The sequence below is a fragment of the Echeneis naucrates genome, chromosome 10, assembly GCF_900963305.1.
Source record: "Echeneis naucrates chromosome 10, fEcheNa1.1, whole genome shotgun sequence".
Taxonomy (NCBI): Eukaryota; Metazoa; Chordata; class Actinopteri; order Carangiformes; family Echeneidae; genus Echeneis; species Echeneis naucrates.
The window spans coordinates 19,153,180-19,168,165 of NC_042520.1; the positions used below are offsets into that span (position 1 = coordinate 19,153,180).

Here is a 14,986-nt window from a genome sequence, read left to right on the forward strand (position 1 = left end):
AGGGTTGTTCCTTGTGCACCTCCTTGTGAGGTTAGCGGCGATGTGCGTTGCTGTTAAAATGGCTGCAACTTGTGAAGTGGTCATTGTTGATCATTTATTTTGAGATAAGACTACCTTGATATAATGTGAATGATAAAATGTTTTCTGTCTTTGCACAAATTCCTGAAATGAGCAAAAGCAAAAAGAGGTGCAGCACTAAACCATCCATTCGGGTCCAACAGGCTGAAAAATTAAAGCTGCAGTTCCTGGCTCCAATGTTAAAATGTCTCAAAAATGTGTAAATTCTGTCCAGACTTCCGTCCAGATACCTGCATAATTGAGAATGTGGAACTTTGAGTGACAGGGGTGTGAGCCTATTCTTACCACAAAACAAGCCCCTCTTAGCTGCCCATTTTTGAATTAGCAAGGGGTTGAGCAGAGTTTTGCACTGGAAAGACAGCAACGACTACACTCATATTTATTTATAGTCTATGTTAACAAACCAACACCAGCCTTTACAAAATCAGGTCTCCAGGGTCGGACATCACTTAAACACCACCTCACCTCACAGTAATACGTGTGCAACTGAAGTAAATCACACTTCAGGCTAGATCACAGAAGGAAGTGACAGCCTTCACCTGCACATCTTCCCTAATCAGTTGGTTGGTAAGATCTTGTTGATATTTCATAATGTTAACAGCCACATCACAGACTGGACAGAAACACCCTTTTTTAACATTTACTGTAACTCGTCACACCCCATACTCTTTTCATTCGTTTTTTTCATACTAATCTGTAAAGTAGCTGTTGGTTTGCATTAGCAGAAATGCTACTTTGCAGTTTTCACTGAAACATCAATAACTCATACCAGACACATTTGATGATGTTCAGGATTCAAATAGATACAGATCTCACAGGATGTTCACTTGGCTGGGCGTGGTTAAGTGCTTGTCAGCTTGATGTTAGTTACCCAGTAAATTAGTTTTAACACATGCAACATAACACTGACCAGACATGATGGCAGTTTAAATGTATGGTTAGGGTTCTTTACCTGAAAGTAAAAGAAGGCCTGACCGAACCAGTAGTGCATGATGGTGGTCTGGGCTGAGTCATAGTGGAGCTTCTTCCAGATGAACTGCGCCATGAGTGTCTGGATCAACAGGCAGCCGCACAGTACTGGCAGGTTGTGAGCTCGGAACAACAGCGAAACCAACAAGACCAAGCCGCTGTAAATCTCCCACAATCCCCTGCTCTTCAGTTTGGCATCTGCTGTGATGATCTGGGACCGCAGTAGGTCCTTGGTGCCCGTGAACAGGATGCCCAGAACGAAGACGTAAACAAAGCGTGCCTCCACTGTTCCCCTAGAAGACAAAGATTCCAGACTGTCATTTTTGCATCTGCAGCAAGCCAGTATTGACTTTCCTCCACAAAACTCCTAGTTCAATATTCAAGTAATGGTGGTGCATGACTCTGGGATGTGGATTCTGGCGCTCCGGCTCTATTTGTTCATGCACTTAGTAATTGAAAAATGATTTTATGAAAAGTTTATATACTGAATGATGAATTAAAAATAATGCCTCTTATCAAATACAGTTGGCAGCTAAAGGTAAAACAAATGACAAGTGCAAAGTCAAATCGTGTTAACAAAAACAAAATAAGTATTCACATCACCTCTGTGGTAGTAACAGCATCAGCAGGAGCACAAAGAGCATAAGGCTCAAAATAATGCCTCATATCAGAGGTTTTCACATATGACAGAAAAGAACTGATCTACTGTTTAAAATACCTGAATTAGTCTATATATGTCAGCCCTGTGTCTAATCATGTTCATATCCCTGTCTCCTGATAGACAGGATTCCTTATGTTTCTGTAGCTTAACCTCTCCCTCTCCTTCATTCAGTATGCAATGTGTCACTGTAACAATTATATTTAAAGACTTTGTCAAACCCATCACTCTGTCTATTGTGGTTGTTTCTGTATCATTCGGATTCGGGAAACGTAGTAACATTATAGTGCACTTTGAGGTTCTGTGACATTTCATCCAAATCCTCTTCCCTAAATACAGTGCCATGTGTTGTAAATAGTTTAGGATAATAATAAAACAGGGTCCAAACAGCAGCAGTGAAAACTTCAGGACTGCCGGCTGTTTTTGATGGTTTCAGAGAAATTTTACATCAGCTGACCCTAAATGGAAAAAATAAAATAAAATAAAATAAAAAACTTTTGTAGGTGTAGTTTTGGTTTGTCACCATTAAAGACTGAAATGACAAAGCTCACTGGTGTATTACAGCTGCAGCCATGGGGCTCCCACTATCACTATGATTATTATCATTATATAACAGCAAATGCTTTTCCTCTTTGACTTCACAAACTGCTACTGGTAAAAAAAAAATACAGACATTCATTTATATACACAATTATACAACAGACTGACAAAGATAACTGAACAAAAAAGTGAACGCAGCATATTAGTCTTTCCATTTTTCATGAGTTACAGTAAAATTAAAGTCTGTTTCTACAAACCCAAAAATGCACACACACAAATATTCTGTGAAGAGACATTGAGGCCAATTGTCATTTATCTGCCACCACCCCCTTATGTTGCATCATGATGAAGTTGTGGAAACTCAAAACATCCCAGTCTGTGCGTGGCCTGTGCAGTGACTAAACACAACACCCACTGAGCAAGTTTGGGATTCTCTCTGTGTACAACATGAGCTAATTCCTGCCAATACACAGAAACTTTGTCTATCTCTTGAGGACAAGCAACAAATCAGCAACCTGATCAGCTTGTTTTCTGATCTGCCCTGCAGCCATTTGGCCAAAAAATGCACATCTGTGCGTCACATCACACAGTTGAGTACCTAATAAACTTTTTTTTTCCTCCAAAATAAACCATCAGCACTTTAAAGTGGCCTTTTATGATGGCCATCGTGAACAGCACCTGGTCAGTAACAACACTGCCTTCAGGATTTTGATGAGCCACACCTGTTGGGTGGGCAGATGATCTCTGCAAAGGATATCCGCTCACTAACATTGATTAAACACATTGGTGGCAAAAAATTTGAGAGCATTCTACAGATTTTACTTTAAAAGGAATTGCAGCTTGTGAAATGTTGTGTTTATGGTTTTGTTCAGTGCATACAGCCTCTATTATAATTGTATAATGAGCCAAAGGCATCAAAGCTTTTATAGGGTGAAGTTAAAGGTTAGTTTGCATTCAAAATTTTTTGTGAAGTGAAATCACTTGAATGGAAACCTCCTATGTATGCCAGAGTGAAGGTTTATATTTTTTAGTTGTCCCTGATGGACATGCAAATGGATGGAGACTTCTCAGCATAATGCAATACAATGGAAAATCACCACAAACTGCAGTTTGCATAAACTCAGTCTCAGTCAACACCTCCCCAATGCTGATGTATTCGACTACAAAGGTTCATGCATCTACTGTAGTAACCTGATTTCCTATTCACACATCACTTGATTCTGCCAGCAGAATTGACCTCTTTCTCCAAAAATTTATGCAATAAGTTTGAATGTTTTGGCTATGCAAGTTATGAATGCAAGATTTATGCAAGATTCAAAGATAGCCTGTAATGGATGCCCTGAGCTGTAGAAGGGAGCGTTTGTATCCAAAGTTTTAAGTAAATAGAAGGTTAAAATAGTTTCCATGAAGCTCTTCTCCTTCTAAATGGCTTACTCTACAAAAATCCTTTTCCAACTATCAATAATTTATCTGCGCAAAAAGTCCCAAATTTAAGTTTTAAAGTAAAAGTGCTTCCAATTATGAAGGCAATTACATTTAGTCTAATTTCCACTCCAGGCTTTCAGCATATGCTCTTATGCACCGAACTGAAATGGAAACGAAAATCTGCTCTTTAATTAATGTAAATTCAAAGAAAAAAAAAAAATTACAATGAGTAAATTAGCCATCTGAAAATGAACGAATAAACAAGCAAAAACAAAACAGACAAGAAAAGGGTGATAAGAGCAGTGGCAAGTAGACTTATTCTATTTACTAATGGATAAAAAGGGAATAAAGAATATTACGAGCTAATGAAGTTTAGGAAGCCACTGAATTTTCATGTTTCAAGTTACAGCCAGGGGAAAATGATGATTTAATTTGTATTGCCTTCAAATATGTGGAGATTTATCCCAGATCAAGATCAAGAATACAGGAATTATACTGACAACAAAAGCATAGATTATATTCACAGTCATATCTAGTATTCATTCAGGGTAGCTTCTGGTAATCTTTCCTGTTGCCGTTTGAAAGGTATTCACACATTTAGAAGAAAGTAAGACGTCGAAAAGACAATTCGTTTTTGGCTGAAGGTAATGGCAGAGTAAAGGGACATCTCTTTTGCAGCAGGATGCAGTCAAAGCTTGAAGAGTACTACAGGATAATAGCTGACCCTGAAGGAGTTGAACAAGTATTGGATATGTATTATTAATCAGTGTGTTTTATGGAAACTTGTTCCAACAGAAGAACGGCGCAGACCAATATGATCCATAGAACACTATACTTTATTATTCACAACTCCCCCAACAATGGCAGGGATTGCATTCATCATTATTTTATGCGAAGAAAAAGCAGAGAATCCTGGCCTGGATTTGACTCTGTGAGGACAGAGATGAATTTGAGCTGCAGCTTAAGTTAACAGAATTACTAGTTGATCAGTTGTTCCTGTGTGTTTGTGCATAATAACCAACATTTGGTCATGGCTGTGATCTGGCTGTTCTATTAGTCTATATATGTAGTTCATGTTCACTAACATGGACTCCCTTCTGGTACCTCCTGAGGATTCTCCTGATTATAGTGAGTCACACTTTTTCTACAGAGAAAAATGCACGAATGGAAAAAAAAAAAAAAAACCTTTGCACTAATGGATTCCTCAAAATTCCAAACCCTTACTTGAATTGGATTTGTCACAGAGCTAAGGTAGAGTTAAGCCTATAATTAACTTCCAACACTGGAGAAAATAAAAAAAAAAAAAGTGCATCCACTCTCTCATCCCTCCTGTCCACTTAGAGCATGATAGTTTGTAATAGTCCTAGGATGAAGATGTCATTTTTAAATGGTGAGCCAATGCACAAGAGTAGCACATAACCATGGAAAAAAATCAATCCCACCGACCCTACACTGTTTGTTGAAAAAGGGCTTTTCATCTCTTGGCAGTGCTGTAGTTCAGACAGCCAAGCAAAGAGCCAGGTTATGGTAAGATCAATCCTATTCTGCAACAATAGCAATGAAGAGGGCAAAGTTGTTGGGATAATGGTGCTCAAGGTGTCTTGCAGCAAAGCACATTTGTCATACAGAACAATGCTCAGAGTGCGTTATGCTATTGTTACATTGTTTATTTAGATTTCTTGTTGATTTGTTACGGCCCTGGGCCGTACTGTGTCTGTTCTGTTTTGTTGTTCCTGTGTGTCCTGTTTGGTTCCCTTTTTTGTGTCTGAGTGAGTCTTCTTCCTTCTTGTAGCAGCTGCGCTGATCCTGCCTTCCTCCTGACAGCAAGTGGTGTCGCTGTCCTATTGGTCCCTGCTGCTGCGTTCAGAGATTTAAACCCAGTCACCAGTGACGTTTATTTTTGGTGATTTACAGTTTGAGAACTGTGTCTAGCTGTGTATTTGGCGATAAGTGGTGTAATTTTGGTGGTGGGTTGTGATCTCTTTTTGTTATTAGTTTATAGTTGATCACTGTATATATCTAGCACTTTTTTTGTTTTGCTCTGACGACTAGTCCTTTTTTATCTGTACATCAGGCCTTTTTGTTAGGAATAAACCTGTGGTTATTCTGAACCTAATTTTGGACTGTTTAGATTTGGTACTCTTTTATGCCGTGTCCCTGCTCCCCTACACTGGGGCGTAACATAAAGTGGGGGCTCGTCTGGTCTTTTTTTCTACTATTGGTAAGTTTTCTTTTGTGAGTTTGGTTGGAAGTTTCTACTTGAATAGATAATATGGCTTTCGATTTTGATGATGATGTTGAAGATGAAGATGCTCTTCATCGCATTATAATCATAACTCATAACAGGAGCTCAGTCTTTGGTGGGTAGTAAATGAGTCATCATTATGCACTGACTGTCATTTTCACATGTTTCACATGTTTGTGACACATTGCTTTGTGGGATCGTGAGTAGAAAACACTTCTGAAGCCATGAACTCAACTTTGGACTTTCAGAGACCAGTGAAAACTTAAAAACACCTGAAAGAATAATAATAATAAAAAAAATAAATAAATAAATAAAATCTGACCACTGGAAAGTTGCATGGTTGTGTTGAAACCTCCCCCACACACTCTGGATGGTGCAGAGGTTTATTATATCTTCCTATGGAATGACAATTTGTTCTCTCAAGCCTTGACAGTTACAATCATTGAGGAAAACCTTCACCTTTGAACTGAGCATTCAGGGACTTTAAAGCCACACACATTACATAGCCAGTCAAATCTTATTTGCTGCATTGTGTAGTGTTAATAAAAGTGACAGTGGACAGAAAATAGTAGCTTGTCAGTGCAGGACAGAGGAGCTGCCTGGATGTAATGTTATCTCGGAAACAAGCGCCGGTGTTCTGGCAATAAGAAAATAAGAAAAGGTAAGAGTCTCTCCAACCCTCAAAATGTTTAGTATATCCCCTTCATCACTTATTACACAGTAAATCAACCACAACAAGTATGTCAGTACTGGAGGAAAGATTTTGAAGCTGATGCCTGAGGATGAGGAGACCCTGCCCACGTTGTCTGAGCCCTGGCCTTTCTGTTGGATACAGTTTCTCAGTCTGTCCAAGTTGCAACTATTGAAATGCCACAGGGAGTAAGTGGCAGGGTTTAAAAACTGTGGTTGCAGAAAAAAAAACATCTAATTACACAACAAAGCACTAAATCAATAGCTGCTTTGCTGGCAGCATGTGTTGATGTTTCCTTCCTCAGCTGTATGTTTGATTAAAAAGAGCATTTGTCTGAAACAGCAGTCTGACTTAGAAAGATGAAGCACAGAAAAAAAATCAGATTTTTGGAACAATACTTTAAAGTCAGAGGATAATAGTTTGTTAAATGTTACAACTGATATATCATATGAACAGAAAAAAGCTTCTAAAACAGGAGCATAAAATTCTTTATCTCTTGGGTAATAAAATTGGAAACTAAATTCTATGTGTGTGTGTCTCAAGGTGTCTGTATGTGTGTGTGGCAGGGGTTCACAGGTGTTTTGAGACGAGTTTGAATACATTTCCATTTTTAAGTTGTATCAGTATGCATGAATATTTTTAAATTGGGAACCTGCACAACAGCCCCTTTCTAGATCGAGCAGTACATGATAAAATAGGTCATGTTTTGTGCAGGTGAGAAGACACACAAATGAAAACATAAACATCTTACATGCTTCTTTGTGGCTTTATGTCTGGTTAAAAATGTGCCACAAAGTCAGAGGGGGGCTGCTGTGATGCATACAGGCTCAGACAGATCTGGCTCTCAGCCGGCTGCTTTGATGTTGAGCTACTTCCTATTGAAACACTTATTCAGAAAATTGAATTTCATTCATCTTTTCTGTTAAATTGACTGAATCTTTCTTTATGAATGTTTTATTCTGATAGTCATCAGGTAGCACTGAGCGTTCTCTCAGTATTCAGCTATATACAAAATAATGCAAAGCACATTCTTGCCCTGTCAGCTGACTGTTTTTAGCTGTCTATTTTTAGGTTTGTTTCTGATGCCACGAAGAATGATGGGTGCAGGAGAGATCAGAAAACAGACAGAGAGAGAGAGAGAGATAAACTGGATCCACAGTGGCACCGATCTGAGTAACTCTTTGGATCATTTAACGTGATCACGATCTGTTCTCTCCATTAGCCATTTTGAAAGATGCAACAGTGCAATTAGGCAGTTGGTACGAAGGGAAGATGAGGAGACGACCAGGGAGGTGTCAAGAGGCTTCACTCTGATAAAAACACACAAAGAGTAACCCAGGAAGAGCACACTTTAAAAAGGGTCATTATACGAAGTCATTCCTTTTTATATTCACATTATAGTGTGAAGGGGAAAGCAGAGCAACTAAGAAGTGAGAAAGTGTAACTGTTTTTCCTGGGCTTTTTTCACTTCAGAGAAAGAGAAACAGCTTTGATATTGTATCTAAAATAATCATAAACTCAACTTTATGGTTCTTTAAAAAAAAATATATACCCGTGGGAAATAAACCAGAGTGCCAGAGTGCTTGATTCCAACAACTCAGCAGCTGCAAGCTACATTAAACTAAAATCAAAGCAATGGTTTAGTACAAATGCATAAGACTAACGTTGGTCTTAGCCATACAGTGTTATACTCTACCCAAGAAATCATGGTGTGCACTAAATCTAAAATAAATCCTTGAGGTGGAGTATCTTAATGATCAACTCGTTGAGGTGTGAAGAAAAAGTTGAAGGGCTGGGTCAACCGTCAGCCAATCATCAATCATACAGTTTGTCAAAAAAGGCCAGAGTCCCTCTCTGGCTTTAGTTCAGGTGTCTTTGTATGGGTGAGAGTGAGAGGTTCAGCTTTTAATTAGGTGAGCAAGTAGCAGAGGCTGCCAAGGAGACCAGGAAAGGTTAGCAGAGGCCAGGTACCCGGGGTAGATGAAGGAAGGTCAGGAAAACTAGACAGGAGAACTGTGTGCTGCACACTCGTTATTTTCTCCGACGGGGGTTAGTAGCAGATAACTCTGCGCCAACCTATAGTATGCAGTGTAAAAATTTAACACATTTAGGAGGTGCACGATTTTCTAAATTCCCCACCTATTTGACAACCCTATCAACAAGTTCAAGTCTTTGTTGAATGATTAGATAAGGCACCTGTTTTCAAGACGACTTATCTGTATTTATATTGTTCATGATGAGTTCAAGGACAAAAAACATCCAAAAAGCACCTGACACAGCAGGGTTACGTATGATAGAGAATGTGCCATGTGTGTAAAATTATTCAGATTGTCAACTTGGTATGATTGATTAGGGCAAGAGGACATAAGGACCTACTTTAAGTTCCTCTCCAGACATACTTTAACCTCTATGAAATACTCTGCTATCATTAATGTTATGCTGAAGTGGTTTTCCTACATATAAAGTGAAATTAAAAGAAAAAGTGGTTCTTGGAAGCTCATCTATTTGCTGCCGCTGCCTGTGCTAAGTTGTCAGTTGAAACACCACAGCACAACAAGATGAAGGAAACATCAGTCTCAGGTAGATGTCTGAGGTTCATTCAGAGCCAGACACAGATTATGGAGTCTGTTGTAAACAGAAGCAGAGACTAACAGATGCTCATAGTTAGCATCTCACACTTATTTTCTACTATTTGTTTGTAACAGTGTGCAGGGGCTGACACGGCTTTGATGATTGCACTTATGTTGATTGAGCTATACTTTGATGTGCTGACAAGGTTTCAGGTTAATGTTTCCATCAGCTGGCAGGATGGATTCTGTAGCTTATGAATAAGCCACTGGTTTTCACTGGTTCACTGAAGTTGGTGGACATATGACGTCATGGCATTGACTGCTCATTTTGCTCACATCTTGTGTTAAATGAAAAACACAAGTTTCATTGGAGAAGGGCTTTTAACAGTAGACTTCTATTGTCTGTATGCTAACATGGAGAATACTACTATGGAGATAGTTAAACATTTTTATGTAGACAATTTAGGTAATATTTACCATGTTTATTTAATATTAATCAAAGTAACCAATGTAGAAGACAAATAATTTGACCTGATAATTCAGTAGCAGTAGGTGCTCAGAATCCAAATTTCAAAAGTCTCTGTCTGGTATATCGTATATTCAACACATGTAGAGAGTCCAACAAACCCACTATGAGCTGATGTTTATTTCTGCTCAGCACTGGTTACAATATAGTGAAAAAAAAAAAAATACAACAAACCAAAACAAATTTTCAGGCGAAATTAAATGCAAATTTACCTGAGCATTATGCCAATATTCTGGATAGTGATATATTACCTCCTCACTTTGCCTGTTCAATCTCTATTTCTAATTAACTTGCTTAGGCCTCTGTGTTGTGAAAATGTGACTTTGTGCTGAGGACAGGAGAAATGAGGAGGGTAGTTGGCTCTGTCATAAACTCGTATTAGAAGAGAAAAAAAATCTGTCATATAATTGCAATTCTAAGTGGCGGCCAACTTGAATCAACAGTTCTAGATTTTTTCATGACTTTAAATGTTGTTAATTTCATTTTTAAAGACTTGAAGGTGCCGTGAATAGCGCACACTTACTATATAAAGCAAAAAAAAAAAGTACAACAGTTCATCATCACAGTTAAAGTGCTAAGAATCTGAGTGCCAGATGAGACATGCAGCACTGCAGCCTGGACGCTAAGCTGCATCACAGCACAACTTGGCCCTGCAAATCTGCTGACTAATAGTACACAGGAATTCTCAAACTATTATCATTAATGTAATCATGGTCCTGGATTTTATAAAAAAAAAAAAAAAAAAAAACAACTTACCTGGACATGGTGTGACCAGACTGTTGCCATGGAAATGAGACATTGTCGACAGCTGCCCGGTAGCTGTAGACACCCAAAAGTCCGAGGGCAAGTGCTACTTTGGAGACCCATGAGCATCGTCTTTGAACAAGGAGGTAGATAAGAACCAAACAGAAAGCAGCCAGCAGGGAGAGAACCATCTTGTGTTCAGAGCTAGAAAAAGACAGCAGACAGAAAGTGTCATATGGGGGTTGAGGAAAAAAAAACCTAGCAGTCAATATGAAAGAGTTCAATGAAATTCATTCATTTCTATCATGTTGGTGTAAACATTTTTAATATACTTTCTTATTTTAGGCCAAATTACATGAGGCGTGAAATTGAATTATGTGATTTCAAATGAATAACTGAAAAAAAAAAGAAAAAGAAAAGAAAAGCAGAAAGCTCAAGCCCCATAGTGAGGTACTTCCTGAGCAACGGGAAACATTTTGATAAGATAAACACTGTCAGTCATATCCATCAGCACTAGTTTAAACTTTAAAGGCTCAAAGACCTTCAATTGTTCACTGGATTTTAAGGCTCTACAGTGTGAAATCACACCACACTGAGCAAAGGAAGGAAATAAGACCTCAACAGACATATCAAAGCTGAGCGAAAGCTGCGTATTTAGCCATTAGCAGGATCAGACAGCAGTGGAAGTAAGGTACTTTGAAACCATATGAGGTGTAACACTACCTATATCTCATTAACCCAACAACAGGCAGTGCAGGGACAAGGGGCGATGCTGGACAGGCAAAAGGTCAGAATCCACATCTCTATTCTGTGATGAGATGCATGTTAAAAAACAAACCATAACCCTCTGCCCGGATCTCTTGACAGAATATTAATGGCCTTGAAACAGTCACAATTTTATAGAGAAATAACAATTTTTCTAGAGTCTCAGAGAAAGCAACCTTTCTATATTCAATCTGTATTTGGAAAAGGAAAGTAGAGGGTAGAGGGTCCTGTCAGCTTGTCAGCCCCAAACCCACACATCAAATTATTTCAGTGTTAGAAGAGCAAGTTTTACCTTTTAGTGTCTATGCTGATCAAATCATTTTGTTGGGAAGTGAACCTTCTCAGCACATTTCAGTCAACCAGCCTCCTGTATTGCTTTTTCAGTTGTCAAGAGCCTACATTTACCATAATGGCTTTCAATACTCTCCAGAGAGCGGGACTGAACTTCTTACGTTGATCTACTGTATTACACTTTCCTGAAAGGAATGTGAACATCTTGCTATTTCGTTCCCCTCTCATTCACTGGGACACCTGTCCTTAAGAAAAATTGGTGCATTTCCATTATGAATGAAAACCCATGTGACTATTGAATATGAGCGCTTAATAAAAAGTCACTCACTCCCAACTACAGCTGCTTGGATATTGTTTTGTTTTTTTTGTCCAGTCACCAATACAGCCACATATAAAAGAATAATGTACTATACACTATAACAAAAGATGCATAGTCCTCAGCTTTGCTAGCAGCCCAATGTTCATTACAGCCCACAACGATACTGCTGTTACTGTTTGTCAGAACAAACAACACACTGAAGGCTGTTGGTGAAACCTGAGATTTAAAGCTATAATGTTTGTCTTGAGCAACACATAAAGTCAAAACACTCAACAGATTTACACATGCATTTAACAGATTCTATAGATATATATTCTCCTCTTTTGTGTTATTTAACAAAGAACTCCGAAGACCTAACAGATACTACAGGGAGACACGCAGTTATTTTTGTTACAGCAGTGCATTTTTCCCCTGAGAACATAATAATGCTGCCAAGGTAATTCTGACTCAACCAGGTAGCTGCTCCAGTTAACACCCACTCTTTGCTTTGATGCCTAGTAAAATAATTCACAAGTCCATGAGCTGAGGCAGCACACTAGCTAGGATTTTTAGCCATGTTGAGTTCAGCTTAAGATCTGTGTATCAACAACATAGCAGATGGCAATTATCAATTGACTCTACAGTTCCCCTCAGTATTACAGTGCCTTTTAATGTCTCTTAGCACTTTTTGTTGTTGATGTTGTTCTTGTTTTTTTAAATCAGATAATTTTATGCACAACCACTGTATTGTTTTGGCAAAAAAGATAAACACAATTTGCATGTGAGACAAAACAAAATGAGAGTGTAAATTCTGGATTTTTTATTTTTTTTTAAAGTAAGTAAGTAAGTAGTAAGTTAAAATTAATGAATATAGGGACCAATTTGCTAACAAATTCACCATTTGGGTGGGCTTCCTCCCAGCGTCCAAAGACATCATGTTTGGGGTACTAGGTGTCTCTAAACTGTCTGTAGGTCTGAGTGTGAGTGTGAGTGGTTGTTGGTCTCTGTCTGTCTCTGTGTGTTGGCCCTGTGATGGACTGGCAGCCTGTGTAGGGTGACCCCGCCCTCACCCAGAGTGAGCTGGGATTGGCTCCAGCACCCCGCCTGACCCAGTAACAGATAAGTGGTAGTAGAGGGATGAATGACTGAATTACAATGTTTAAATAAGAACAAACGCAAAGAGTTTCTCTACAAAAACATGTGAAGGATGATTTAGATACTGGTTGAGAAATCCCAGATACTCTTGATACTCTCTTTTCTAAGTGTTACCTCCATCTAGCTTTGTGATTAGTTATTTGAAATGAAACTTGTTTATTTATTCTTGGCCTTTTAGGAATTTGAACTTTTTATTTCATGCTTATCCAATTCAGCTCTGTGTGGCAGCTTGTATTACTTATAATTTTAGGAGATTGCCAAACCCAACCTGTTTAGCCAATGTCCAACGTCAGGAAGGTGAGCCCACTGCACCCCAGTCTGGTTGAGAGACCGCAGCAGCCGGCAGCAGGCAAGAGTGAAGGGTGGTGTGGCTAATGCTAGCCACTTCTCTGAGTAAATCTCTCCCTTAGGGTGAGCAGAGGCATGACAGTTCTTAGACGGCAGGATTTGCTCCTCTTCTTCTCTTGAGCCATTTTTCTCTCTGAAGTACTTGCGGCAGACATCCTGGAAGACGGCGAGGCAGAGGGTGTTGAGGAGAAAATACCAAGTTTGGTGCTCTTCCTCTACGAAGCTGCTGGCTCCCAAGCTGAGAGTGTGTCCAATTGTGCCAGCCAGTAACAACACATCCAGCTCCGACAGAGACCACTCGCTGCTGCTGGTCCTCAGTGGAGACTACAGAGGAGGGTAAAAAGGTAAGATGAATATTACACATTCACAGAACAGAACATTCAAATTAGGTCACATTTTTTCCCTTATCATCATCTGTTTATGAGCTGGTTATCTTACAAAAAACACCCCCCCAGAAAAAACAAACAAACAAATTAAAAACAAACAAACAAACAAAAAAAAAAAAAAACAACAACAGCAACAACAAATAGATCTGGGCCTTAAAATATGTGATACCATTCAAAAATAACAGACTCAAATCCAAAATCACAGGAGTGCGTGGTTCAAACAAAAAACCTATGTAACTTGATAATTTCTATTTACAAATTGTGTAAGAGAACCAACTACCACAACCACACAGGCCAAACTAGACTCTCAACTCGTTTCCAACTCGCCCACCTCGGTGCTGTTAATCCATCAGCAATTACAATTTTATTGTCCAAAATGTGTTGTGTATAGCTCAAATCAGTGGGATAATTAGCTGGATCAAGCTACTGCCTGGGTGATTCACATCATTCTACTCGGTACTGAAATAAACTGAGCTAATGAATCTCATAAAATGACCCATGTGCTCAATACTGAAACAATTCAGTTTACAAGCGCTTGTACCTGCTCTGTTATCTTACCCAGATCATTTTTACACTATGTCTCCTAAAGAATATTCTGCTCACACAGAAACACAACTCTGCTGTTTCTCTTGCTGCTGATCGATAGACAACAAGGAATTGGTCTTCAGACGGTGACCATGAGCTGTCATTTTTAAATTGTGTTAAGTCACTTATGAATGATTTATATCACATACTTTACAACTGGTGTCTGTCCAATCATTTTCTAGTATGCAGTTTATTTTGACTGAAGCTGATAGCACATTGCCACGCAAAGCAAGTTCAAATAAAGTTCCTCCAACCTCAGTTCAGCAGCAATATTTTAGCTTAACGTCCAAAAAAATTCACACCTCGATGACAGTGAGAAGCCGAACCTGTACGCACGTCATAAAGGCTTGTTTAACAGTGGGACTGAGCAGTTTCTTACTAGTTCTGAGTTTGTTTTTCAGGCTATTATTGTTTCACACAATGTGCTGTGATGTTAAATATTTGATGCTGGCAGTTGTGTGAACTGGACAGAAGGGAGTGAAAATTTTGGATTCAATTTCATTCAACAAGAAGCTTCAATTTGTTCTGTGCTTCAGTCTGAGAAACACTGAAGTATTGAATTATGTAAATTTTAAGAACCAAAAAAAAAAACAACAGGGACTGTTCTAAAGCCTCTGACCATGAGATAAATCGAACTTCAGCTAAGCAGAGACTGAGTCTTACATCATTGACAGGCGAGAGTGACGTCCTGTGCATCTGCAACTTCTTTGTT

General features: G+C 38.9%; 1 protein-coding gene across 5 annotated transcripts in view; it reads right to left on the reverse strand.

The window, feature by feature from the left end:
• pigg (phosphatidylinositol glycan anchor biosynthesis class G (EMM blood group)) overlaps positions 1-14,986 on the reverse strand; it is a 54,245-nt gene that overhangs the window by 11,295 nt on the left and 27,964 nt on the right. For all 5 annotated transcript variants that reach the window (XR_003841164.1, XM_029512748.1, XM_029512745.1 and 2 more), the window contains 3 exons: positions 13,224-13,627; positions 10,459-10,650; positions 1,031-1,340 (listed from right to left, as the gene is read on the reverse strand). Coding sequence is in view for 4 of the 5 variants with exons in the window: in XM_029512748.1 (XP_029368608.1) it covers positions 1,031-1,340; positions 10,459-10,650; positions 13,224-13,627 (906 nt within the window). In the remaining variant the exon portion in view is untranslated. The remainder of the gene's footprint in view (positions 1-1,030; positions 1,341-10,458; positions 10,651-13,223; positions 13,628-14,986) is intronic.